The sequence below is a fragment of the Sceloporus occidentalis genome, unplaced genomic scaffold (assembly GCF_023333645.1).
Source record: "Sceloporus occidentalis isolate IW3139 unplaced genomic scaffold, rSceOcc1.0.p SCAF_1, whole genome shotgun sequence".
Taxonomy (NCBI): Eukaryota; Metazoa; Chordata; class Lepidosauria; order Squamata; family Phrynosomatidae; genus Sceloporus; species Sceloporus occidentalis.
In genome coordinates, this window is record NW_028316981.1 from 69,521,062 (window position 1) to 69,548,349 (window position 27,288).

A 27,288-nucleotide genomic window follows, 5' to 3' on the forward strand; every position below is an offset into this window, starting at 1 on the left:
TGCCACTAAAAATAATGCAAAAGTTGTACTAAAATAAGGAAAATGCAAAAAACAAACAAATCAAAACACTTCCGTCAAAACCAGAGATCTTACAGTCTGATGCTATAGCATTCTAGACTTTCAAACAGCCAATAAGAGAATCAATTTTTATATATAGATATTAGAAAAAATAATTATTACTACTGCCTTAAAACTGAATAATACAAAAACTTAACTTCTAGAGCTGCAATAATTTCTATGCATTCTTCTAAAAAAAGTATGGGATTGTTGTAGTTTTTTTAAAGCCTAGACCCTTTCTGGTCTTAGTGTTCAATAAAGGATTCCCTTTCAATTAATACTTTAAAAACTAGGAAAGGCAATAAATCAAATACAGTGTATACAGCATACTGTTAACACTCTGCAGCTTTTATACTATTTCTCCAGGATATAATAAGGTGTATTGAAATTAACCCAATTTAAGTTGTAATTGTTGCAAAAGTTTATAAAATGAAGAAAAATAAATTATAAGAGGTTCTTCCACCTTGAAAATCTTGCTTGCTTTTTCCTGTGCTAGCTTAATTCAGATTTATGAGAAGAAATAACTCATCCTTTGGGACCAGTATGGCAAAACTGCTCAGATGCTTTTGATGGGTTGGATCCTCTGTTAAATTCTTCTGGTGGTAGTGGTGCAGAGTTCTCCTCAAAATGTTCTTACTAGCTTCACATTTGGCAACTCGCTTTGTACAGAGCCAAATTTCTGAATACTGTTAATCCCTCCACAGTAGGATAATAAATAAAAGAACTGAAGCAATAAATTTTAGAGCAAATTTAATGACAGAAAAAGATACAAGATACACTGCTTTTCAGTTTTTAGGGTGCCTTTTTACTTTTCTGTCTGCTGGCTTCTTATCGTCTGTTGCCACTTCCTGAACTGGGAGCCACTTCAGAGGATTACGACGGTATATGGGCCATGGAGGGAGTGTAAGCTGTAATATATTTCCAAGAAAGTTCAATACTGTACCTTGAGTGACATCAACCTTTAACAATTTATGCAAAGCCAATGAAAACTAAAAAATATTTCTGTATCTTTCCATGTTTTTACAGGCTGAGCATCCCTTATCCAAAATGCTTGGGACAAGAAGCATTCTGTATTTTGGAATACCTGTACAGGCAGCCCTCCATATTTATGGTTTAACATTCACAGATTTGATTATTTGCACATTTGCTTGTGCACTCTTGGCAAGAGGGGGTGGGGGGAAGCCAAGTCCAGGACCGAAGCAGCTTGGAAGGGTCCACACCTCCTGTCCTGAGGTTTTTCTCCTCCCAACAGGAGGGGCGAAAGCCAAGCCCAGGACCAGAGCAGTTTGGAAGGGTGTGCACACTCCTCTTCTGTCTTGGGCTTTTAACATTCACATTTTTTTCACATTTGTGAAGGTCTTGCATCCCTAACCCCCATGAATGTCAAGGGCAGACTGCATTGGAATATACATAATGAAACATAATGAGTCTGGAGAGAAACTAAGGATCCGTGAAATGGCAGGAGATGTAATTTCTGCCATTTCTTAGATCTTCGTGTTACTCTCCAGCCAGATCTCTTGCCAGCTTCAAATACAGTACAGCTATGTATTACACTACTTGTGTTGTAGCTCAGAAAGTTTTGGATTTTGGAATTCTGGATGAGAGATGCTCAAGTATATGCAGAATAAGAGCAGGATAATGACCAACACAGAGAATTTAAAAAAAACAAACCCAAAGCTAAAATAGTAATATGAAGACCAAAGATAAAGATTCAAATGCCTTGTATTATCTTATTGTGGGATGTGCTGTATTACAACCAATCTGCAGCCTTTACAGGACTCACTATTTTGATTACATTGCATATATTGTTTGCTACAGAAAGTAATATTCTTACCAGGCATGATAAAGCAAATCCAGCCATTACTATGTAAACTGTCCAGCCAAATTGTTCAGTGATGTATCCACAAATAAAGCCAATTACCTGCAACAAAATTAAAATATATCAAAGAAAATTCCAGGCTACTCTCCAGACCCATGTAAGAGAATGTAAAAGGCACTGCATTAGATATAAACCTGATTAGGTTATGATTGAGTTTAACAGGATAGTTTCAAACTTTTACGGATAATCAATTTATACCTTTAGCTCCCATGGATCAAGGGATACCACAATATAGACATGGGTTGGGTCCAAATTGCCCCTTCTGATGATGGAAGGGCCCCTTCCATTTACAGAATAGCTTGAGCAGACATTAGCAGGTAAAGCAAAAGTAAGGAAAATCAGAATGTTACGATAAAGGAGGTTCTAATATATATTGAAAGAAGGGACTATGAAAAATTTATTATTGGGAAGGCAAGATGAAAAAAAAAGGAAGGGAATGAGGAGACAACATTTAACACGACCAATAATCTCCTATCTCATGACTCCTGCCTCTGGACTCTCCTCATATGACTGTGGACTATTCCTATTCCTCTGCACCATAGAAAATAGCCTTTCCATTCACAGAAAGGAGGGACATCTGGCAAAGGCTTCTGCTTCCTAACTTTCCCTCTTCTACTTCCCACAATCCCAGTCCCCCATGCCCTTAGAAGCAGCTTTTCATGGTGGTGCAGGGAAGAGATGAATCTGAATTGCCTCTACCTCTTCCTCCAGCAGAAACAACCTGCAATCAGAATTTCAGTTTATGCGTCACTTTCTGTAGATGTAGATGACATTTTTGTTTTGTTATACTTACGGCAGAGAAAAGAATTATTCCCTGAAAAATCTGCTCTGCTAGTTTCTGTCCTTTGTAGTCCTGTGGAAAGAATGAAAGAAAACAAGATTTGCTAGCACCAGTACTTTTCTGATAGTGTGATAGGTATGTCATGAATACCCTGACAAGTATTCATTTATAACAAATGTGAGTAGTCATATGTGGAGAGAGTATGTATTTCTGTCAAATGTAAAAGAAAAGGTAAAGAGGCGAGGAATAACAATGGAGAATCAAGTTTGCTGCCAGATGCCACAGAGTGTTGCTAATATAGTTCAGTGCCAGTTTCAGGATCTTCCTGAGTCTTTAGTGTGCTGCTACAGTTGCTACACTACCCAGCTGCCTGTTGTGCAGCATACAAATGTTAGGCAATACAGTTAGGCAGAAACAGCTGGAAGAAGAATACAATCACATCTCTGCTAATCCTTTTGTGATGTTTTTAGCATCACCTGGCTGTAGATCTTCCTACAAATGGTATACACCTAGTTACTGCAGGTTTTAACAGTAGTTAGTTATCTTGCAAAGAACAGAGCGGGGTGGTTATGCTCTTGATGATAGGAGAAAAATTCTCCTCCACCTCAATGTGCTATTAATGTACTTCTTCTCTAGTGCTCTCTAGATTTTAAACCAATCAGTCCCAGCTAGAAGGCCTATTGTCAGGAATGCTAGGAGCTGCAGTCCAAAATATGTGGAAGATGCCACATTAGAATATAGTTTCACATCACAAACTAGACTGCAAATTATTAAACATCAACACGAAACTATATTCTTTAACTGTGTTCAGAAAGTGCTATGAATATGAACTGCATGTAAAGTAATGACAAAGAAAGTACAAGGTGTGTGAAAACTATCTAAAATTTCAATTCTATATACAACTGAAATTGTAAAGATAGTTTTTGGACACTATGTACAATATGGTAAAGATAAATGATAGTAACTAAACACACAAACATTTAGGCAAATGAAGTAACCTCAAAAGGAGAATGGACAAGGTCAATCTACAATACATGAAACTACGTCACATTGAATCACTCTGAGGATTTATTTCTGGGAAAACAGGGTAACACTATACATAATGTTGTCGTGTGTCTTCAAGTTGTTTTTCACTAATGGAGACCCTGAGGTGAATTTATCCTGGGGTTTTGCTCTTGTGCAGAGGAGGTTTGCCATTGCCTTCCCCTGAGGCTGAGAGGGTGTGACTTCTTGCCCAGGGTCACCCAGGGGGATTCATGGCCAAGCTGGGAATCGAACCCTGGTCTCCAGAGTCACAGTCCAACCCTCAAACCACGACACCAGGCTGGCCCATCAGCTTCATCACAAGGCTGCCATCCAGAGCAATCTTGAGCTAATCTGGAAGTACTTCTTTCTATAGGAATCCCGCACTGGAACCATGCTTCAGAAGGAAGTATGTTTCCATAAGCACCTACTTGCAGTCTGTTTACAAACAGATTCTCTTACCCATGTTTCTCCTCAATCTGAAGTATATAACATTTTGGTCTTGGAAACAATATTTTAGCATCAATGGAACATCTCTAATAAATTTTACATGTTTAAAAGATATTTCACGGTTGAAACTAGTAACTGATCTGCAGGTGGATTGTGGCTGACTGGCTCCCCTTTCTGGGACTGTTTTAGGTGTTAAATGGCCTTTTCTTTTAGCCACTTTCTTATTCATTACAAACCACTTCGTAGGAGGCATTGAAATCTTTTGTTTTATGGACTTAATCCAAGAAAGCTCATGCTAAAGGTGTCTCTAAAGTGTCACAAGGCTCTTCCCCCTTCTCCATTTTGATGAGATGAACATGTCTCTTCCTCAAAAATTACTGGCTGTTCTTTTATTCTTGCACCTGGATTTCAATGGTGAAACCTATGCTTTTGGTCTTACTTTAAACTTATTTAATTTGCTTATAGAATGACTAATAAATATTCACCGCTTGACTAGATATAAGTAAAGTCCCATTTTTATTGTTCTGTATTTAAAAAAATCAATAATGAAGATTTAAAAAACCCATAAGTATTGTAAAGTCTCATTAAAATAAATGGGACTTACCTTCAATACAAATGTCTGGGGTCTGGACTTTATATTTTTTTAAGTTTGCATTATTTTATAAATGTATTTAAACTGTATTTTTAAATTGTAATTTTTTTAAAATTTGGTGTTAACTGCTGTGAGTCCCTGTGCTGGAGAAAGAGGGAAGATAGTCATCTAAACTTCTGAAGACAGATATCGGAAGGGCTGAGGATGAGACGGTGTGAGCGCTGCTTCTTCTTCCTCCTGTGCCCACAGTCGCCTTGGCTGAACAGGAGGAGAGCTGCTTCCTGAGGCCCCGTCTGCTGCTGCACATGACCCTGAACCCAGGGCCAGCTCTGCTTAGGACACGTCTGCTTTGCAGCCCCAACCGGCAAGGCCACTGACTTCCTGCCCTGCAGTAATGAATGCCTGAGCGCTTCCTCCCTCTCGGCAACAGAGAGAAGCAGTGCTCAGCGAGTGGCAATACTTCCTCTCCCTACCGCCTTGCTTTTAGCCCCATTAACTGACTGCCAGGATGCTGCAGCCACCCATGAAGACCATGCCTAGCCACAATACAGGAGTTGGGACTTCCTGGCCGACCTCCAGCTCGGCCTTCCGCCCTGCAGCCCTGGGTCTGGGTCCTGTGAGGAGGTGGCAATGCTCCGGGCGCCGAAGGATGGCCAGGAAGCACATGCAGCAAGGCAAGGGCATTAACGCAGTCTGAGCCCGCTTTAAGGGGACTCTGGGGCCTGCGGCGTTTGTGAGACACCTGGCCTCCTCTGTCTCCACAGGCCCTTCGGGGCGCAGACATGGCTAGTATACCTTTCACCCTTACCATCTGCGTGGGGATGGCGCGGAACACGCCGAGCATGGCGCCCCTGATGCTGCTGCTGCTGCTGCTGCTGCTCTCACGGGCCAAACCTGGGCGCCCCTGGCTCCCTTCAGCGACGCCCGGGGCCACAGCGGCAGGCCGCGATGGGGGTGATGGTGGCGCCGGCTGGCTTGGCTCGGACTCGGAGGGGGCTTCCGGCTGTTTGGCGGCGGCAAAGGAGGAGGCGCCTCGGAGGCGGAGGGAGGGCAGAGGCACCGCGCTCACCGGAAGCTGCCCTTCTTTCTTCTTCCCCCCCATCGCGCCCTGACTTCCGGAGGAAGCAAAGACTGCTTCGCCTCCTCGGCCGCTGAGCAAACCCTTTGTGGCCTTTATGGAATGTTAGGCCGCGTCTCCATGGCAACGGGCGCTCCACGCGCGCTAGGACCCCCCTCCCCAGTCATTGAGCGTGAAAGGGGGGCCGTAGCTAACCTAGGTGTCTAGCATATTGCCTGCGCTTATTATTGTGGTTAGAAAGCGCGTTCGGACACGGACGAGCCTCTCGAAGTGAATGCGCCACGGTACGGCACGGCGCTGTAATTTATAGTGCCTGTTTCCGTCTTTTTTTAAGTGGAAGTCTTTGACAGGCACTGGGGAAGACAGCCCTGGGGTCGTCTCCAGCTGTTGGCCACTTTGCGCTGCTGCTGCTGCTGCTGTTGAGTTGGCATTTGGTCCTCAGCTGCCGAAGGAGGAGGAGGGTCTTTCTCTCTCTCTCTGTGGCTGCCTTTAAGGGGCAAAGGAGGCAAGTAAGGCTCAAACACCCCTTTCAGGCGCTTGTGTCATCAGAGCACCCCCTTTTTTTCTTCCATAGTCAGCCCAGTCTCTTGTCCCTCCTCTCCTTTTTGTACAGGGAGAGCATCTTAGCCTTTCAAATTCATATTGTAATAATGTGGTTTTTTTAAATCTTGTGAGCCGCCTTGGGTCCCTTTCTGGAGAAAGGCGGCATAAAAATAAAATGAATAAAGAATCTACGGATCGAGGCAGGTTACAACAAACAGAATAATAATAATAATAAGTGGCTAACTTTTCCCAGCTGGTGGCTAATAGGGTAGCATCTCCTGCTGCTTCCTTTTGGAGGGCATGGTGACTGGTTTTTAACGGGGTGTGTGTGTGTCAAACTAAGCCTGTGTTCAGACTGCAGAAATGATCCGTTTTGACACCGCTTTTACTGTCCTGGCTCAAGGCTATGGGATTCTGGGATTTGTAGTTTGTTGTGGCACCAGAGTGGAGTGGAGTTCTTCTCTGGGCCCACTACAATTCCCAGAATTCCACAGCCTTGAGCCAGGGTAGTTAAAGCAGTGTCAGACCGGACTATTTCTGCAGTGTGAACGCAGTCCAAGTAACAAGGTGTGGCTGCAACTTTTTGGAAAAAGAGAGGGCAGAAGAAATGGATAGTGGAAAGACTGAGAGACTCAGTAAGATAAAGTTTGAAAACATGCATTTGTCATCCACTGGGGGGACAAGCAGGTTTTTTTTTTGTTGTTGTGTGCCTTCCAAGTTCTTTCTGACACATGGCGATCCTAAAGCAACCCTTAAGGTAAAGGTTTCCCCTTTGTCAAAGATGACTCCATGGTCATGTGGCCAGTATGACTAAATGACGAGGCGCACACAACGCTGTTACCTTCCCACCAAAGTGGCACCTATTTATCTACTTGCACTTTTACATGCTTTTGAACTGCTAGGTTGGCAGACCTTGGGACTAGTGATGAGAGCTCACTCTGTTACACAGCACTTGGATCTCGAACTGCCAACTTGCTGATCTTGCAATCAACAGAATCAGCATCTTAACCACTTGAGCCACCGTGTCCCATCCCTATCGCAGGGTTTTCTTGGTAAGTTTCTTCAGAGGCTTTTTTTCCATTGCCATCTTCTGAGACTGAGAGAGTGTGACTTGCCCAAGGTCACCCAGTGGCTTTCCATGGCTTGGCAGGGAGTTGAACCCTGGTCTCTCAGATCCAACACTGCAGAAATATCTAGTTTGAGACTGCTTTAGCTGCCTTGGCTCAATGCTAAGGAATTCTGGGAACTGTAGTTTTGTGAGACATCTAGCCTTCTCTGTCAGAGAGTTCTGGTGCCACAATAAACTACAATTGCCAGGTTTTCCCTAGCACTGAGTCAGGGCAGTTAAAGTGGTCTGAAACTGGATTATTTCTGCAGTGTGTCCTGGACCTCAGTGTTTTAGACCAGCACTCAAAGCATTATGCTACAGTGTCATTCTAAAACCAGGTTATGGAATATGGAAAGAATGGTGGCCATGTAGATAAGTGAATCAAACTGAACTACAGCTGAACTGAACTACAGCTGGCCCTCTGTATCCATAGATTGTTTTTATCCACACATTCAATCACCCACAGTTTGAAAATATTCAACAATACTATACATTCCAAAAAGCACACCTTGTTTTTGCCATTTTATATATGGGATATCATTTTACTATGCCATTGTATTTTATGGGACTTGAATGTCCATTTAATTAATTATTAATATAAAATATTATTAAATTTGAAGAATGAAGTGTTCAATAAATATCCAAACCCCAGTGGATACCAAGGGCACCCTGCCTAATGACAGACTACATCAGGCTATTGCATGCCTGCTGGAGAAGGGTCTCTGCTTCACTTATATCTCATTGTGATACTTGGATGGTAATTATCAAAGTGGACATTTGCTTGTTTGATGAACGGTGAAGTTGTGTTCCAACATGAATTTGACTGAGGCAGCATGCAGGTTGAATATAGTCTGGCCTGCCACCAAGATAAATACAGTTGTCCCTCCATATTCGCTAGGGTTAGGGGAACAAACCCCTCGTGAATATGGAAAAACCGCAAATAACAAAAACACTATTTTTACCCGAGGACACCTCTCTAGGAATCTCTAGGTCCTCCACTGCAACTCTGTGGTCAATGTCCAACATACACTGACCATAGAATGGCACTGGAGTAGCTACAAATGGTCTTTCTATGCAACTTTTAGTTAAAGTTGACCACAGAGTTGCACTAGAGGACCTAGACAGTCCTAGAGAGAACATATTAATGAAATCCGTGAATAGTCAAATCCGCAAATATCAAAGCCGCAAATATGGAGGGATGACTGTATTGATATTTTATAAAGTGTGCTGTGAATAAAAGTATAGATTTAGTTGCCATTGCTAGGCAACCTGCTTAGGAGCAGGTTCATTCAAACAATTGCTGTTGCCCTAGATTGTACATATATACATACTTGCCAGATTGTACATAATGATCTATGGCAAATATTGATTAACTACTCAGCATGACATATATACCACGTTTTCATCCCAAAGTATTTAGCATCTATAATTATGTACTCTTTATAATCCTGTAGTTTGTCATCTGACAAAATGTTGTGAATTTATGTATCAATTACTGCTTTTGACCTATCAAAAGACCTATATCACACTAACTCTAACCTTTTGAAATTAAGCAACAATAGATTGACTTGGATCTGTTGGAAAGTTGGTCATAGGAGTCTTCTGCAAGCTCCTATCTCTTGATTTATAGATTAGCAAAAGTGGGAATATAGGCCACCAGAATGCAGGTGTGTGCTCAGTTCACATGAAACTAACAGGTTTTAATGTATGTCTTAAGGAAGATATGATAGTAGCAGCCATGAGGAATCTTATGTCTGTTTCTGGAACAAAAATCATGCAGTGAAGGAATCTAATTAGTTGAAGGGATCTAATTAAACCAGCCCAATTGCTCTGAACCTTGAAGTTGCCACCACCTAATCAGACTGCAGTTTCCTTTACAGACAGAATTGTTTTTTTTATTTTTACCATTTGAAGGTAGATGGTTTAACTATAGAAAGAGAAATGATACCTAAGAACCAGGCCTTTCCCCCATTTCTGTCCTTGTGAGGAAACCTGTCTTTGTTGACTTGCTCAAAATGACCCCTTTTCTTTATTGTGCACTTTGTTGATGGATATTTACTTGAACTCTTTTTTCTTCAAAGTTAATATTTTATATTAATTATATCCAATTATGGTATATTTTATATTAAAATATACCCTTGGTCAAATAATGTATTTTTGCATTTTTATGGAATAGTTTTCTGTTGTGTTTCCATATTGTAGATTTTGTTTGAAGAGGATCAGTTTTTAATCCAGAGCAATCAGAAAAAATGACATTCAGAAAAGGTATTTTACTCCTAATGGTATTATTTTTTAAAAAAACTAAAATAAAACTAGAGTAATTCAAGTTATATTTACCCATAGTTATGGTAACCATCTTTTCCTTTCTTCTATTTCAGTAAATATTTTCATTCTAGTACTTCTTGTTGTCGTATTTTTGCTAGTGCTACATCACAACATACTTGGGCTCAGTGATCTCTTGAAAAGAGAATTATCAGGTATGATTCCTTTTCCTCTAGGAACTCTGTGTTAGAATAATGTTGTTTATTTGATAGGAAACAAATCAGGATATTTAATTACCTATACAACTCTTTTTTTCCTGTAAGAAATGCCTGTTTTGTAGCAGGCCCCTTTGATGCACCCTTACTCTAGTTTGATTCCCTATTTGACTGAAAATCTTCACTTCACTAGATCCTGCCAGTTATCTATTGTTTTTATTGCTACTTAATGTGTCTAACTAAATGTTAATAAAAGAAGTCCCTCAACCCATGGGAGGCCGTACAGTTCTGGTGTAAGGATGCTTCCATTATTTGTACCCTCGGGGCCAAATTTTCCACTGAATTACCAAAAACAAGCAATTTCTTTACCAAAACCAAGCTTTTTTCTTAGCAAAATAAACTGCATGGGAGAGCATGCATCTTGTTTTAAAGCTGATTCCTGGTCTTAGATACCTCCAGTGCAGTCAGCTTTAAAATAAGGTGTGCTCCCTCCAGGCTTTGCATGACCAAGCATGACCTATTCACGGTCTCTGGGAAAAGCTGCAGAATGCGGACCCAGTAGGTTCAATGCACTTGAAGAAGTAACCACTTATGATTTAAAGTATAGGTAGCTTTTTAATCATTCTGCAGGCTTGATTTTAATCATTCTGTAGGTCCCTTTCTGTAGTAACTTGAACCTCATCAGCACATAATTAAGAAGTGATAAAGTGTTCAGTTTTAAAGTCTGTTCAAGTAGTCTTTCTGATAACCTGCTAGATTTAATTGGAAAGAGTAAGAACATGTGTAAAATTATATTCCATATGATCCAGTAAAGTTCTTTCATATCTTATCAGTTTACATAGGAAAACATTAAACATGCATTTACTTTTCTATCTGAAATCAGCAGGCCTGAAGCATGCTAGACACTTGATGGCTCTCAATATCAATTGCAAGGGAAGATATATGGAAAGGTGCTGTTGCAGACGTGTTCTGTTATGGGCCTCCCATGGACATTTCATTGGCTTCTGTGTAAATAGAATGCTGGGCTAAATAGGTCTTTGGTTTGGTTTAGCATGTGCTTTATAGACTATAGCAAGGCCTTTTACTGCATAGATCACAAGGGACTATGGAACATCCTTAAAGACATGGGAATGCCAACACATCTGATAGTCCTAATAAGGAATCTTTACTCAGGACAGGAGGCCACTGTCAGGACAGAACACAGAGAAACAGAATGGTTCCCAATTGGCAAAAGGGTCAGACAAGGCTGCATCCTGTCACACTATCTGTTCAACTTGTATGCAGAACATATACGAAAAGCAGAATTGGACACAGAAGGAGGAGGAGTGAAAATAGGAGGAAGGAATATCAACAATCTAAGATACACAAACAACACCATACTATGAGCTGAAAACATCACAGACTTGGAACAGCTACTAAGGAAGATCAAGGAGGAAAGTGCAGAGGCAGGCTTATTGTTGAACATAAGGAAGATAAAAATAATGACCACAGAAAATTTACACAGATTCAGCTTAGACATTGAGGAAATAGAAATAGTAATTTTCATAGCTGGGATCAAATATTGATCAGAGTGGGTACTGCAGTCAGGAAATCATAACAAGACTAAGAATGGGGAGGGCAGCTATGATATAACTAGAAAAATATCCAAAAATGTAAAGACAAACAATTGAGCACAAAAGTTAGATCATGAAAGCCATTGTATTCCCTATTACCATGTACGGATGCGAGAGCTGGACAGTTAAGGAAGTGGATAGGAAGAGAATTAGTTCATTTGAAATGTGGTTCTGGAGAAGAGTGCTGAGGCTACCATGGACAACCAAGAAGTCAAACAAATAGGTCCTAGAGCAGATCAAACCAGAAATCTCTCTGGGAGCCAAGATGACAAGACTGAGGCTGTCGTACTTTGGCCACATCATGAGGAGGCACGACTCACTGGAAAAAAACAATAATGCTAGGAAAGTTGGAGAGAAGCAGAAAAAGAGAAAAGACACATGCTAAATGGGTGGACTCTATTAAGGAGGTCATGGGTATGAATTCTCAGGACCTGAGCAGAGCAGTGGAACATAGGGAGTCTTGGAGATGTCTCATCTACAGGTTCACCATGGGTTAAGATCGACTCAAGGGTGGATAACAACAACAAAGCATGAGTTTTATGCCTCTAATAATATTCTTTTATATTCTTATAATCATATGTGAGTTTTCAAGACCTGAGGAGGACTGTTAATAACACAATGACTTGTTGTTCTCCCATTTATAGAGGTGCCATAAATTGAAGTTAACTTGATGGCAATTAACAACAAAACAATAAGTGTTGTTCTGCAATGTTGTGTAATGTTGTTTGTTCTGCTGTTCTGTTGCCTTGCAGATTCAAGTCCATTAGGTCTCCAACCGGTAGATTTCATACCTGAAGCTCCTCAAAGGTGGACAGAGGGTCAAAATGAAATTCCTGTGGTCATTACAGCATCTGACGATAGGCTTGGTGGTGTAATTGCAGCTGTGAACAGTATTCAGCAAAACACCAAGTCCAATGTAGCATTCCATATTGTTACTCTGAATGATACTGTAGACCACTTGAGGTAGTGCCTCTTGAATTTTGTTGCTGATCAGTATCTTTCAGTGCTGGATTCTCTTTGAGAAGTAATGACAGATAATCAAACAATTGCTTATCAAAGGAAACAAGGTTCATTGCCTTGCTTAATAGTAGTTATAAGTACCACATAGCATGACTTGAATATTGACTATAAATAATAAGCCAGTAAAGACTCTAGAGTCATAAAGATGACACAGTTCAGACAATTACTTTTGTGAACACTGCTTACTGTTATTGTATTTCAGGATCTGACTGAAAGTTAAATAAGGCGCGGTACAGACTGCCATAAAGCAGTGTACTCACGCCGATCCTAGGGTTAGGGAGTATGCATCATCCGCACGCTCCCTAACCCTAGTACGGGACTCTGCCGGCATCATGGTGGCCTTCCATCTACACGGGGGCCGCCATGATGCTGGCGCCGCCGCTGAGCACCCAAATGTGGCACACAGGAAGCGGTGTCATAACGGCACCACTTCCTGGTTGCGGCGCTGCAAGTTTCGTTCCCATGCGGCAATCAGATGGCCACAAGAACGAAGCCATGGGAGGAAGGAGCCTAGCGGCCCCTTTCTCCCATGGCTGTGCCTGTCGGGGTGTCCTGCAGCATGAAGCCCCAAGGACACCCCTTTTTCGGGGCCACGGTGAGGCTGCCCTGGCACCAATCCAGCAAGAAAAGGGGCGGGTGCAGGCCACCCCTGAAGGGGTGGTCTGTACTGTGCCATATTCTTCATTCATGGCTTATGTATGTTTAACTGGGAAGGAAAAAAATCACTTAATCTCTGCTTTTGCATAAAAATGAAAGGTGTTGCCACAGTATTAGAATGGAATAGAAAATTCTATTAAATGTATTTATTACAATCATATAATTGGAAAAGACCCCAAGGGTCATCCACTCCAACCCCCTGCTATGCAGGAAGACACAATCAAAACTCTCCTGATAGATGGCCATCTAGCCTCTGTTTGAAAAGCTCCAAAGAAGGAGACTCCACCATACGCTGAGGCAGCATATCCCACTGTTGAACAGCTCTTAGTTAGGACATTCTTCCTAGTGTTTAGGTGGAATTTGTTTATGTATTCCTGTACAGCAGGAATTTGGACTGGATGGCCCTTGTGGTCTCTTCCAATTCTATGATGTTTATCACACTATACTCTTATAGTGCTACTACAGTAGACTCTTGTTATACGCTGGGCTTTGGTTCCAAGATCCCCCGTGTATAACAAAAACCGTGTATGCTCAAGTCCCATTAAATATAATGACATAGCAAAATGGTGTCCCTTTTAAAAAAATGGAAAATCAAGCTTTGATATTTGAAATTTATACTTTTTTTGGAACATTTTCAAACTGTGTATGCTTGAATCCGTGTATAAAAAATCCGTGTATAAGAAGGGCTAACTGTATTCCACTTTGACTGCTCTAGCTGCCTCTTGTTGCATTCTGGTATTGGCAGTTTTAAGGAGAGGTATTTAGAATTCTCAGGCAGAAAAGTTCTCTGCCTGAGAATTCTAAATACCCCTCCTTAAAACTGTAAATCCCAGAATGCAACAGGAGGCAGCTAGAGCAGTGAAAGTGGAATAGTAGCACTATAAGAGTATAGTGTGACAAACACCTATGATTCTGTATACTCGCCAACCTGGCCTGTTTGAATAATGATGCGACAGGACCACTGCTAAAGAGCTCTGATTCTGAGAAGGCTCCTATAAAAAGAGGTGCTCTTTCAGATGTGTTGTTCAGCTTGGAAATAAATTGGAAGCCAATGCCTTTGGTTCAAGACAGATGACACATAGTGTCTAAAGTGTATGCCAGACAACTATCTTCCACATTTTGCCCCAGCTGTACTTTCCAGACTCTTTTCAGGGGGAGCTTTAAAGTGAATTATGATGGTCTAATTAAGATGTAAGTAAAATATAGATCACTGTGACCAACTTTGCCCTCTCTAGAAAGGGCCTAGCTATGATGGATTCGAGAGCTGAAAGCCTGTGCTCCAGGCAGTGTGCAGCCCTATGCAGAATGGGTTGTGATTCCATTCACAGACCTGATTTTCTGCTGACCAACAACTGCTTTCTTTGTCTGAGTTGTGCCTTAATTTGATCACTCAGTCCTTCACTGAATCCAGATTATTCAGGATTTCCATAAATTCTTTGGCATCAGATGCAGGAGAGAGATCTGAGTATCATCAAGATTGTAGTCACACCTAAGTCCAAATGACCTGCTCCAATGACTTTGTGTAAATGATAAAAAGCAAAAGGGTCAGTACTGAGCCCAGGGAATTTCATAAGCTAATGGCCATAAGGCAAACAGCAGCCCACTAGTAGTGTTTTCTGGGTGTGTTCAGTGGATGGTATTGAAACTGCTGCAAAGTAGTGCCCCCAGTCTCATGTTGGCTTAACAGACTTGTGATGGTTCCTCTTGCGAGCAATGCCCTGTGCGTGGCCCTTACTCTCAGGGAGCCCCTTAAAAGAACTATTTTTCCGCTGCCCCCACTCAGTGAATTGTCAATGAACTATATTTCCCAAGCACACACTGAGACTTGCTTGGGAGAGAGATCTAGTCTCCTTTCTTGCTAACCCAGAGCAATCAGTAACCGAGTTAAGGCACGTGTACAGGAGCAAAGAGATAGCAGATGCTTTTAAAAGAAAGAGTTTATTTTAAAGAAATAATATAGAATAGGAAGGTATCACTCATGCCAGGCCTCCTTGCCTTGCAGGTCAGAAAACACAGTTACAAAGATATTCATTTCAGGCAAGCTATTAGATAAACATAACAAAAAGACCTAGACGTACTGACTAACACTGTTCCTGAGCTACTCACACAATGATGGGATTTGTAGTCCTTGTGGAGTTCTTGGAATCAGGGAGCTGGCTCCTTGCCAACTCTACCTGCATTCCTGAGTCTGTGTCCCCCCAGACTCCAAGAGACATCATCTGGTTCCCCCTCAGGAGCCCCCAGTCTCATGTTGGCTTAACAGACTAGAAAGATGTAATGATCTTGAAGGATATTGTAAAGGATATTGAATGCTGATTCATTGTTCCCAAAACCAACAGGGATGCACGCTCTTGTACAATTCACAGCATAGATCACCCACTGAGATTGTTTATGTTCCAAAACTAGGTCTGCACCAATTTAGAATGCATCCATATGATCAGCTTCATCTAAGAAAGATTGCTATTGTGTTGTCATCATTCACAAAGACCTTACTTTAAAAGGGGAGAGTGGAAAACTGAGTGATAGTTATCTAGGGTGATTATCTTTGCTGCTGGTGGAAAAACAATAAGGAGGGAGCCAGCCTACTTTCCCCTAGCAGAGAGTTCCAGTAACTTGTTTGCATTATTCTTTTCTTTATGTAGATCATGGATTAGTAAAACTAGTCTGAAAAATGTAAAATACCAAATTTTGGATTTTGACCCTCATATACTGGATGGAAAAGTGAAGATTGACTCAGAAATGCCAGACTCCATAAAACCTGTAAGTACTAATACTAATTTATCTTACTGTAAGCATACCTTGCTGTAGATCACTGGCAATCTAACAATAAATGTATGCCTAAATATTAGTATATGGAAAAATCAGTCTCACAACTCCTTGCTATCATTAGAATTCTTGATCCTATAGTATTCATCTAAAAGTCTGTCCGGCTCTGATTGTCACTTAGAGACTTGGAAATTCTACCAACAACTTAATTTTAGCCAATTGTTCTACTGCATTTTTGTTAGTGAATGTATAGATATTATCAAGAGAGGCTATGATCAAGGCTCAGGGGGACCTTGAAACAGTAGTAGGCGCACTGGTAACCTCTCGTTTAGATTTCTGTAATGTGCTCTACATAGGGCTACCTTTGTACCAAGTTCGGAAGCTCCAACTGATTCAGAATGCTGCAGCCAGACTGATCACCAGGACACCAAGATCAGATCACATTACACCGGTGTTGAAATCTCTACATTGGCTGCTGATTAGCTTCTGGGCGCAATACAAAGTGTCGGTTATTACCTAGAAAGCCCTACATGGCCTGGGCCCGAGTTACTTAAGGGAACGCCTCTCCCTACATAATCCGCCCTGCACTCTCAGAACATCTGGCACAAAAATATTAGAACATCCCAAAACCAGGTTGAAAACTACCTCTTGTAAAACATTTTCTGCGATGGCCCCTAGACTTTGGAACAACTTACCGGAAGAGATCCGTCTTATATCTTCTTTAGAAGTCTTCAAGAGGGCACTGAAGACGGATTTCTTCCAGCGGGCCTATCCAATGGATCTCCTCTAATCTGATTTTGAGTATCTGAATACAATAACTCGATTCTTACGACTGTGAGCAATACTGTAACAACTCTTCCCTTTTTATTTCTGGTTGAAATATTTTGTATTCTCTATGTATTTTATGATGTTTTTATTGCTGTAATCCCGCTTTGATCCGAAGGGAGAAGTGGGAGATATAAATAATAATAATAATAATAATAATAATAATTATTATTATTATTATTAGAAAATGAATGCTTGCAAGTTCAGCTTCTTTCTTTCTTTTCATTTTGTTTGCATCTACCTAGTTAACTTTTGCAAGATTCTATCTGCCTAATTGGGTCCCTAATGCAGAAAAGGCCATTTATTTGGATGATGATGTGATTGTGCAAGGTAAGGAATTTTTTTCCCTGCAAGTACTTCAGACATAGAAATGTGTCTCTGTGTACACAATCTTGCCTCAAAAATAAAATGTTATTCTGCCTCAAATAGTTTTGACAATTCCTGTAAGTTGTAACAACAACTTTCACAGCAAGAGTGGACAAAGTATTGCCCTGGGACACATATAGATTTCTAGGACTGTTTTGGTGATCTTCACCCCACTCCCCAGTTGGCCTTTTTTCTGGCAAAAAAGGTGAATCACATCTCCTGGAAGATACACCTTTTAATTAGATTGTGGAATCCCTCTGATACATGAGCTGTCTAATAATTGAGTGGCACATGACAGCAACAAAAAACTCTACACGTAATAGTGAACCATGGTCTAGTGCTGGGGTGACAAGGACCAGAGGCCCATTTCCTATCTCTTGGACCTTCTAGTAGCCACACTGACCACCCCTCCCCATGCAAAAGAAAAAGAAATGGCCAGAACTCAACCTCTACTTTTGCTGAGGGGGTGTGCCTTGGGGAGTGGGGGCAGGCTGGTCCTGGGAGCTATATATGGTCCATGGACTACATGATTCCTACTTTGGCTTAGTGCTACATGCATAAAGAGAAAAGAATTCAAGCAAAGTCTTTGGCTGATGGACTTTCCTTTCTTCCTGTCACACAGCTGAAGTAAAGCAGATTTCCATTGTGCTGTCCCTGATTTTAGTCTTGTTGAAATATGCAACAAGGAATTGTTTAAAATAAACTCTAGTCAATATTAAACCAAGCCAACTTGAACACATTTGAAAAGCTGGCTTGTTTGACAGTCCCAGTTTATTTGAAATTGCAACTCCTGGTTTTGACAAGCCAGGAATAGCCTAAAGAGAAATCTCAGAAGTGAAAATGTGGGGAATGGGGTCTTTTTTCAGGCTTTTCTGTTCATGCTGTGCAGAATTGTGCTTTAGTGTTATATGGAAATACAATCAGTATGGTTTGAGTGCTGGACTACTGCTCCTAAGAGCAGGATTTGAATTTGCTCTGCCCTGGAAACCCACTGGATGATCTTGGGCAAGTCATACTTTCTCAGCCTCAGAGGAGAGAGCTGACAAACCCCCTATGAACAAATCTTTCTGTGATATGGTTGTCTTAGGGTCACCATATGTTGGAAATAACTTGAGGGCACATGACAACAACAAAGTATGCAAAGAGCTCTTGTAGTACCTTTGAGACTGTGAAAGAAATTGTACCTATGTCTCTGAATTCTATAACAACAAAGATTATGTAACTACAAGTTATACAAATTAAAAAGCATGAGTTATGTTTTAAGGGTGTTTTACTGGCTTTGCATACAGATACAATTAGATCTGGGAATTAGTAGTACAATATTTTTCATAGACGTGTAAGTACAGAAAATTTCACATAATTAATTTTATTTTAAATAGGTGCAGCAGTTCATTCCCTAAGTTGAAATGTGAAATTGACTTATGCGCACCATGTCTTCATTTGAGCTCTCAGTAATATTAATTACAGATATCTGCATGAGATACTGAGAAAAGATTCATTTAGAGTATGTATGTATGAATTAACATCACTGACATTAAGGTAATATATTTCCAGCTGAAATAAAACATAGAGCTAACACCATTTGTTTATCCCAACTGCAGTGGAACCATTGAGTTAACAGGACTTGTTTAATCAATCATGAGTCTTATTGATTCTGTCAATCTGCTCTAGTTGGGACTGACAATTAGATGTAGCTCAGTTTTTTGTAGTCTAGTTTGTACAGTGTTTTTCACTATTGTACGTTCACTATTGTACACTATTGAGAATAAGCCACATTTTGAATAAAATTGATTATAGAATTATTCTACTATTATAGAATGGTTGGGATCCAAAGAGCTACTTTTTCTGTACTCAGCATATGGTATATAGGATTCTTGATACTCTTCTTTGCACACTTCATAACTGTTATACCACGAACTGTTTTAGAAATAGTCTTCCATTTTAGCAGTTGTTTGCTGCATGGCACAGGAAGCTCTTGTTCAAGGAGTTCTTGTCCAGATCTATCATGGGCAGGTGGAAGTAGTTTGATCCTGATTCATTGTTAAATTTAATGATTTTGAATAGGATTAATTTCCTACATGTCTGTCTGAGTAATGAGAATGGTTGTGCACAATTATTATTATTGTTGTTGTTGTTGTTATTATTATTATTAACCTTTATTTATAAAGCGCTGTAAATTTACACAGCACTGTACATACAATCTTTTAATTAGGTGGTTCCCTGCCCTCAGGCTTACAATCTAAAAAGACATGACACAAAAGGAGAAAGGAGTGGTGGAAGGGAAGGGGATGAGGGTCAGCAGTTCTTCCCTACCTCCGAGGCCTGGACCAAGGCTGATGGACTGGAGGGAGGGCTTGGCTTCTTAATGGATGGGTAAACCTCTTCCAGGGAGGCCTGTTGGAGTTAGCCTGCCTCTCTAGTAGGATAATACATATAAAATACAGGAAATGATTCAATAAAACAGGCAACAAAAGAACATCAAATAGCAAGTGACAGTTATGCAATGCCTGGGAACACTTCTCTGAACAGGATGGTCTTCAACTCCGTTTTGAAGCTGGATAAAGAAGTGATGGCTCTTGTTTACGGGGAAAGAAGGTTCCAGGAGTGAGGGGCAGCGAGTGAAAAGGGGCGAATCCGAGATGGGGCAGAGGAAATCCTGGGCTGGGACAGCAGACCTTGACTACCAGAATGGAGGGCCCTGGTGGGAAGGTGAGGAGAAAGAAGGTCTGATAAGTAAGGAGGGGCCAGTCCATGGAGGGCTTTAAATATCGACAGCAGGAGCTTATACTGAATGCGGAAAGGGAGGGGGAGCCAGTGAAGGGATGCCAACACAGGAGAGATGTGGTCAGAGCGGTGGGTGGAAGTGATAATACGTGCAGCTGAATGCTGGACAGAGATTAAAGGGTGGAGGTGAGAAAGAGGAAGCCCAGTCAGGAGGACGTTACAGTAATCAAGTTGTGAAATCACTAGGGCATGGACCAGGATCTTGGCATTAGATGCGGAGAGATATGGTCGGATTTTGGCAATATTTTATCTCTCCTAAAAGAACACTGGCAGAACACAAGGTTTTATTGTTTTTCATTATAAGTTTTTCTTTGCTTGGATTACAATTTCAGATGATATCCTTGAACTTTACAACACTCCACTGCAACCAGGCCATGCAGCTGCTTTCTCAGATGACTGTGACTCTACTTCAAACAAATTTGCGGTCCGTGGAGCCGGCAACCAGGTGCCAACAGTTGTAAAACAGCATGAATGCTGTAGATGTTCATGTTACATAATGTGATGCTACTCCACTTTTGTGGTTACCTTCTTATCTTCAAAGTTTTACAGGAATGCGCCAAGATTGTGGCTTTCCAAAACATTGCATGAAGCTAAGCACTCAAATTTCACTTGGGTTTTAGATTTGCTAGGACCTTAATTTCTTGTCGGCGTATTTTATAATCCCAGTACAGTAGAAGTTTCTAATTCTTTACATGAAATGGCTACAGTATTCAGAGTACCTTGAACTATTATTGTGACATCAGGATCTGTGGCACGTGTCCGGAGGAGTTCCATTTCTACATTATCGTCTTTGGAAGCTATGCTTCAGTCTCCAGTTCACCACGAGTAAGGAGGTTCATTCTGTTGAGTAAATTGTTTCCTTGCATACTGAACAGTCAGAAGTGGGAAGAAGACTTTGGCGTGTTATAAACGGGCCTTTAATACGCCCCGTCACGTGCTAGGGGTTGGCCGAGGACCTAGCGTCCACACCGGCCTCACCCCTAGCACGTGACGAGGGCGTAAAGATGGCGGCGCCCTATACACACGGGCGCCGCCATCTTTACGTGCTGGATGCGTTGCGTCCGCATGTGTCGCCCCGGAAATGACGCTGCAAATGCACCCCTTGCGCTTTGCAGCGCCTCTTCCGGGGCCTCAGAAGGAGCGCGATTTCCACGCTCCTTCTCGGCAGCGTCCGGAAGCCACGACGTTTAAAGGCTGCAGCTCCCAGACGGTACAAGCGGTGGCGGCAGCAGACCGCCGCAATCCGGCGGTCTGTAACGCGCCTTTGAGTAAATGTAACTTCCTCACTTCCTAGAACTTGCATGCTGGATAGACTTTGATCTTTTCTTAGACTTAGATCCACAATCCATTTTTTTGGACCAGGAGGACTTCTCTCACAGATGTTTCCATCTGATTTGTAAAGATTCAGCAGGTTCTCCCAGCCTTCAATTTCAGAGCAGGCTCACTACATTTGGGAACATTAGGGTGAAGCTTTTTAGTTTATGGGTTCTCTTTTCTTCTTCTGATAGTGGTGCTGAAGACATTCATCAAGCACTGTACAGAGATGTGGGCATGTGACAAAGGCAATCTTTTGGGGATTGTGTCTCTGTGTTTGGAGTTGAATTTGAGCCTCAATTTCTGTTTCTTTTCAGTATAATTACATTGGATTTCTTGATTATAAAAAGGAAACAGTTCGGAAGCTGTCCATGAAAGCAAGCACTTGTTCTTTCAATCCGGGTGTCTTTGTTGCAAATCTAACTGAATGGAAACTTCAGAACATCACCAAGCAATTGGAGAAATGGATGGTACTTAATGTTGTGTGAGTATGTCCAGATGGTACTCTGATATATGGGGACTAAGGCTATAGGAGAGTTTGTAGGGTGGTCAGAATGACAAATCAACCAACTTATTGTAAAATTCTTTCTGCTATGTTGCTGCTAACATTTCAGTTACTCTCTTTGGTTTTATTGAATGCAATGGATAAAAATGAGGTATTTTGTTGCCCTGAGGGTCCAAAAAGTGTTCTGGTTTCCTAAAAATGCTTTCGCCCCCAAATGTTCTCTGGAAGGATTGGGAGCAAATTGGACTTGTCCCCCTCCCACCTGCCTATCCATTTTAGGCTCAAAAGACACCTTTTTCCAAACATGAACTATTTAAACTTGGCAAAATTGTCATATCCTCCCCACCCGCAACCCTAGTGGGTGTGGGGGGAATTTGTTTCTCAATTTTCTTTTGCGAGAAGTCTGGACCATTGAAGTCTCTTCAGGTGTTAGTGTGTCCCCTTAATCCTTAACAGTTACCCATCTTGATATAAAGGCTTTTCACTGATGTAATGAGTTAAATTGACACCCCCCCCCCCGGGTTTACCTACATTATTTTTCTTTTACCTTCATTATTATTAGTACTGTTTTTCTAGTTTATAGCCAATAATTCCTCTTCATGCTATGTAATGCCTGACTCCTTTGGGAATAATTAGTATTAAAAACAATTGTGCCACAACTATTGATTAATAGAATGAATTGTCAGAAGTGGAATTCCTTCCCTGTGATAAACAGCTTTTTAAATAGATGTTCATCTATATTAAAAGTTCAGCTACTGTTTTCAGCTAGTTAATTTTTCTTTCTTTTTTCTTGACTAGAGAGGAAATATACAGTAGGACTCTGGCAGGCAGTATCACAACACCCCCTCTGCTTATTGTATTTTATAAACGACATTCAAACATTGATCCTATGTGGAATGTGCGTCATCTTGGTAAGTGTGTGTGTGGGGAAATAACACAACGTTAGTTGTTAATGGTGGATTTGAACTTGTATAATTGACACTGAAATGGTTGGGATTATCTATTTTCTCTTTTACCACCACTGTTGTGGGTGGAGGTCAGCTCTGAACCCGGTTAGATATTATGAAGTGTGACTGATATAAAATGGCATGCTTGAAAAGATTGATTGTTTCAGTTTAAATGTAAACAGAGCAGGGCATTCAGGACTCCATACTGTGATCTGCCTCAGTTGTCAACGGGTAGGGACTGTGATAATTATAAATCAGACTATTCAACTTGCTGAAACTGTTTGCTAAGTTTTAAATTAGATTCAACTATGAATATTGACCATATAACATTTCATATAACTCCTCTGAGCTTTTGAGGGAAGGCTGGATAGCAACTAAACTCACTGATATTTGTTCTTTGATTCAAAGGTTCAAGTGCAGGCAAAAGATACTCGCCACAGTTCGTGAAAGCTGCCAAACTACTCCATTGGAATGGACATTTCAAACCTTGGGGAAGGACAGCATCCTATGCAGATGTCTGGGAAAAATGGTATATTCCTGATCCTAGTGGCAAATTCAGTTTAATTCGGAGGCACACCGATATCTATGAGGCAAAATAAGATGGATTCACCACTTGTGTATTATCTCAGGAAACATAAAGAGACCACAGAGTGAAATCAGTGATTCTCTGTACATTGTTCATATTAAAACAGAGAAAAACTTAAGTGCTTGAAGCAGCATGATAAAGGAGGTGGTACCTTCCTATTTTCCAGTGAAGATGAAAACTTCCATGAACTAGTATATTGAACTGCACAAACTCTTCAAGAATGGTCTTCTAGGACTGAAATATGTTACAAAATATATCACAAAACCTCATGCAGGAATGCACCAGATGGGTGACTGCCATATGTCTTGCAACTTACTCTGTTAAAGAGATGCTGCCCCTTTTTTCAGTTGCTTAACCTGTGACTATAAGCTTTTGTGTTAGATCTTTTTCTATTGCTTGAAATTTCATCCTGGTTCTCAGTGGTGGATTTCATTTGTATCTTCTCAAAACTATTAGATAAAATGTTTGTTTTAAAGAAAAGTGTGCTTCAACACTAAAGGAATCAATTAAAAAATATGCAGGAAGCTATTCATGAATTTGATGTATTAAGATGAATCTGACATGACACTTCTGCTACAAAGGGTACCTTGCATTTCATAAGATATCATTCCCTTTAATAAACTCCACTGGTTTTCTTTTCTTTCTGTCTTAAAAATATTTATACCCCACCCTATATCAAAAAAGATCTCAGGGTGGCTTACTAAATGAAAACAATAATATAATATAAAATAAAAACATACTACCGTACATATAATTAAAAACAGTTTAAAACTGTGTACATTAGTATGGAAGAAATCAACAAGTCCCAAAGGCTTCAATAAATAGCTAAGCTTTTTCTTGGCACCTAATGGTACCAGTCTCCAAGCGGAGGGCTTTCCACAACTGGGGTGCCACAGCTGAGAAGGCACTCTCCCATGTTGCTGTATAGACCTCACTGGTAAAACAGAGGAGCCCCCTTCTTGCCACATAGCAGACCTCAGTCTTCAGGCAGGCACATACAAGAAGGATCCAGATCCTAAGACATTTGGGGCTTTAAATGAATATAAGTATTGATGTATTTAAATTATTGTGATTAATTAAATTACATTATTTTTGGGACGAGGCTAGTTGAGCTGGGGAACTACATCTAAGTTTGTACTAGTGATCAACAACCATTGTATAACCACCTTTGAGGAAGTTGCTCCAAGACCTATGCCATCTGCACTTACAATATGTATACCCCTGCCCTAAATGCTCTCAGAACGGCTTACAATTATTGTTTTTAATTAGACAATTCCCTGCCCTCAGGCTTACAATCTAAAAAGACACAACACAAAAGAAGGGAATGATGGTGGTTGGGAAGGGGATCAGGTCCATCAGTTCTCTCCCTCCAAGGCCTGGACCAAGGCAGATGGACTGGAGGGAGGGCTCTGTTTCTTGGAAGGCAGAGGTCCAAGTAGCAGTAGAACCAGAAGCTTCTTCCCCCTGGTCCCAGGTGGTCATTGTGGTCCTCTCATTCTCTCTGCTGGAGTGTTTTACGCTCTTCTCTCATCCACAGCAGTGGCAGTTGGAATAGAGGGAGGATGCCTCACCAGCTGCTGGGACTGCCAGCGATGGCTCTTCTCTCCCATTGTTTAGCCTGTCTTACTGTGTAGATGTCTTCTGTATATGAATTTTAGGCTCAATGACACTGGATTTGACACTTCCTATTGCACCTTTACTAAAATCTTTTCATTTCTGCATTGTTAGTGTAGTTCTTACCTGCAGCCAGGATTCACTCCGCCCCCTAGGACCAAAAGTCAGATCATGCAAACTATATGAGTCTGTTCTTTAAGGCTGCCATCTTATGTATGCATAACGGAATACAGTGCGCCCATGCCATATGCGGGCACGCCATACACGGCGTTGAGCATATGTGCTCAAGCCACGGCGCGCACGCGGGGTGGGAGGGGCGGCGCGTCCCATTCAATTGAATGGGCGCTTGCGCCCCGCCCGCGCCGCCGCACACGAGCCCCATTGTTTCCAATGGGGCTCGAGCATAGGCGGAATTTGCCTTACGCGGAGGGATCCGGAACGGATCCCCGCATAAGGCGAGGACGGACTGTAATATCCATTAAATCCAGTGAGACTTGTTTGAGTAAACATGCACAGAGCTGCACTGTACAAGTATGGGTTTGATAATGGACTTTTAGTAGGTTGGTGTCTTTTATTCCTTTCCCACCTAATCCAGAGAACCCTGGAAACACTATAAGTAGCGCTCAAACTTTTTACCATTGAGACACCCCTTTACTTCTACACATGCAGTTGTTATGCCCACCATTTGACATTGTATATGAATAAAAATATTTTATTTAGTGTGCATATTTTCATTCACACATTAATGTATATTCATATTTTAACACTTTATAAAGAAATGTTTAAATTAGAACAGTTTTAAGTAAATGCAGTATTTAATGCAATGCATGTGTAAATTTTACACATAAAAGTTTGGGAGGAAGAGAAGGGACCAGGGCCTCCCCCCTTTTTGGGGGTCCTGTCCTGTTTGAGAATGGCTGCCCTACAGTGTTCCTGTGCCAAGCAGAATGTAGCCTAGAGTAGGGAACCAATGAGCAAATGTACTGCAACAGTTCATTGCAGATAAAAATGATCTTAACACGATGCTTGAAAATGAAAGCATTCAGTTGTACTTTTTTTACAAGGTTAAACAAAGGTTCTGACCAAAAGTGAGTTATTTTGCCTATGTTTAGTCAACATGTAATCCAAGCTCAAATTGTTTTAGAACTAGTCATCGTTAATAGTTAACTTTTGGAATGAATCAGATTTGTTTCACTATCAAGGCTTGCTTAAAAATTTTTTCAAGTGATTCATAATTTCAGTTGGAAGCCAGGCAAGGGCATGGCCATGGAACATGCTGCTACTGGCCCTAAACACACCCTGTGATGGTCATGGAGCTTTTCATTTTCCTTTGACCTGTATATACATTTTCATTTTACTCTGCCTGATTTATAATTTATAACTGCTAATCCTTTCAAGCCTTGGTTTCTGCCAAGACACAATTCTGGCTATATATGCAAGTAGTAAAATAGCAGTTCCCTGGGTTTAGTTTGCAAGCAGGCCTCTATGCTGCTAGTTTGCATCTAGATTCCCTCAGTAACCAGCACTGCCACCACATTTCCAGGTGACTACTGAGCCCATTCCTATTCCTTCAGTTGGAAGCAAGCCTCATAGTTGGCAAGTATCACTATTAGCAAGGCCTCAGATCTATTCACCACTCTCGCCTTTGTTTCCCTAGCTCTTCTATGTATGCATGAGTGTATGTGTGCTTGTGTTAATTCCCTTAATAAAAAATACAAAAATCTATTTGAATTTGTCCCTGGAGTCCTGTGTGATTCAGACATGGTATAGTAGGGCTGCTATCCTATGACTGTTGCCCCAGCCAAACTACATCTCATTTGAGCCAATACTACAATTCCTGTAATACTAGATTAATTGTGGGAATCCTTCCCGGATGCCAGCAATTTGGGTAACACTTAGTCAGAATTCAGAAATGAGTTGTATAAACAGCATTAATTAAACCATTCTGTTTGACACCTGATTTACCTGCAGATTAAATGACCAAATCTTAGCTTTCACAGGCAGTTTTAACAATTACAAATGCATCACTAAAGTGAGTTTTGTCCAATAGAGGTAACTTGCTGACGCCCAAGTCTAGTTTCTTCTAAAAGGTTTTGCTTCTTGTACAAGTATGGGTTCAACTGATAATGGAAAAAAGATATTCTCTGGAAACACAGATGAAGGGGAATGCTTAGTAAACAGAGTAACTAAATCCAGCTTAACACTAACACATAATGGGTTATATCCATTTTTTTTAACTTGGAGGAGCACTCTGGGGGCCCCTCCAGGTAAAATACAAGTCACTGTAGTGACATTCTTCATTC

The 27,288-nt window shown here is 41.1% G+C and overlaps 2 protein-coding genes across 2 annotated transcripts; one reads left to right on the top strand and one right to left on the bottom strand.

Annotated features, from left to right (window-relative positions):
* Window positions 1-790: 790 nt before the first annotated feature.
* On the bottom strand, window positions 791-5,980 carry SPCS1 (signal peptidase complex subunit 1). Its single transcript, XM_089524159.1, has 4 exons — window positions 5,591-5,980; window positions 2,730-2,789; window positions 1,892-1,978; window positions 791-965 (listed from the first exon to the last, which is right to left on the bottom strand). Exons 1-4 carry the CDS (start codon window positions 5,882-5,884, stop codon window positions 843-845), a joined length of 564 nt encoding a protein of 187 aa, XP_089380285.1. The 5' UTR covers window positions 5,885-5,980; the 3' UTR covers window positions 791-842.
* GLT8D1 (glycosyltransferase 8 domain containing 1) lies at window positions 5,762-25,659 on the top strand. Its single transcript, XM_089524146.1, has 11 exons — window positions 5,762-6,144; window positions 7,306-7,455; window positions 9,714-9,776; window positions 9,890-9,988; window positions 12,354-12,564; window positions 15,921-16,038; window positions 17,115-17,199; window positions 20,352-20,464; window positions 21,651-21,817; window positions 22,637-22,749; window positions 23,194-25,659. Exons 3-11 carry the CDS (start codon window positions 9,761-9,763, stop codon window positions 23,382-23,384), a joined length of 1,113 nt encoding a protein of 370 aa, XP_089380272.1. The 5' UTR covers window positions 5,762-6,144; window positions 7,306-7,455; window positions 9,714-9,760; the 3' UTR covers window positions 23,385-25,659.
* Window positions 25,660-27,288: the final 1,629 nt, after the last annotated feature.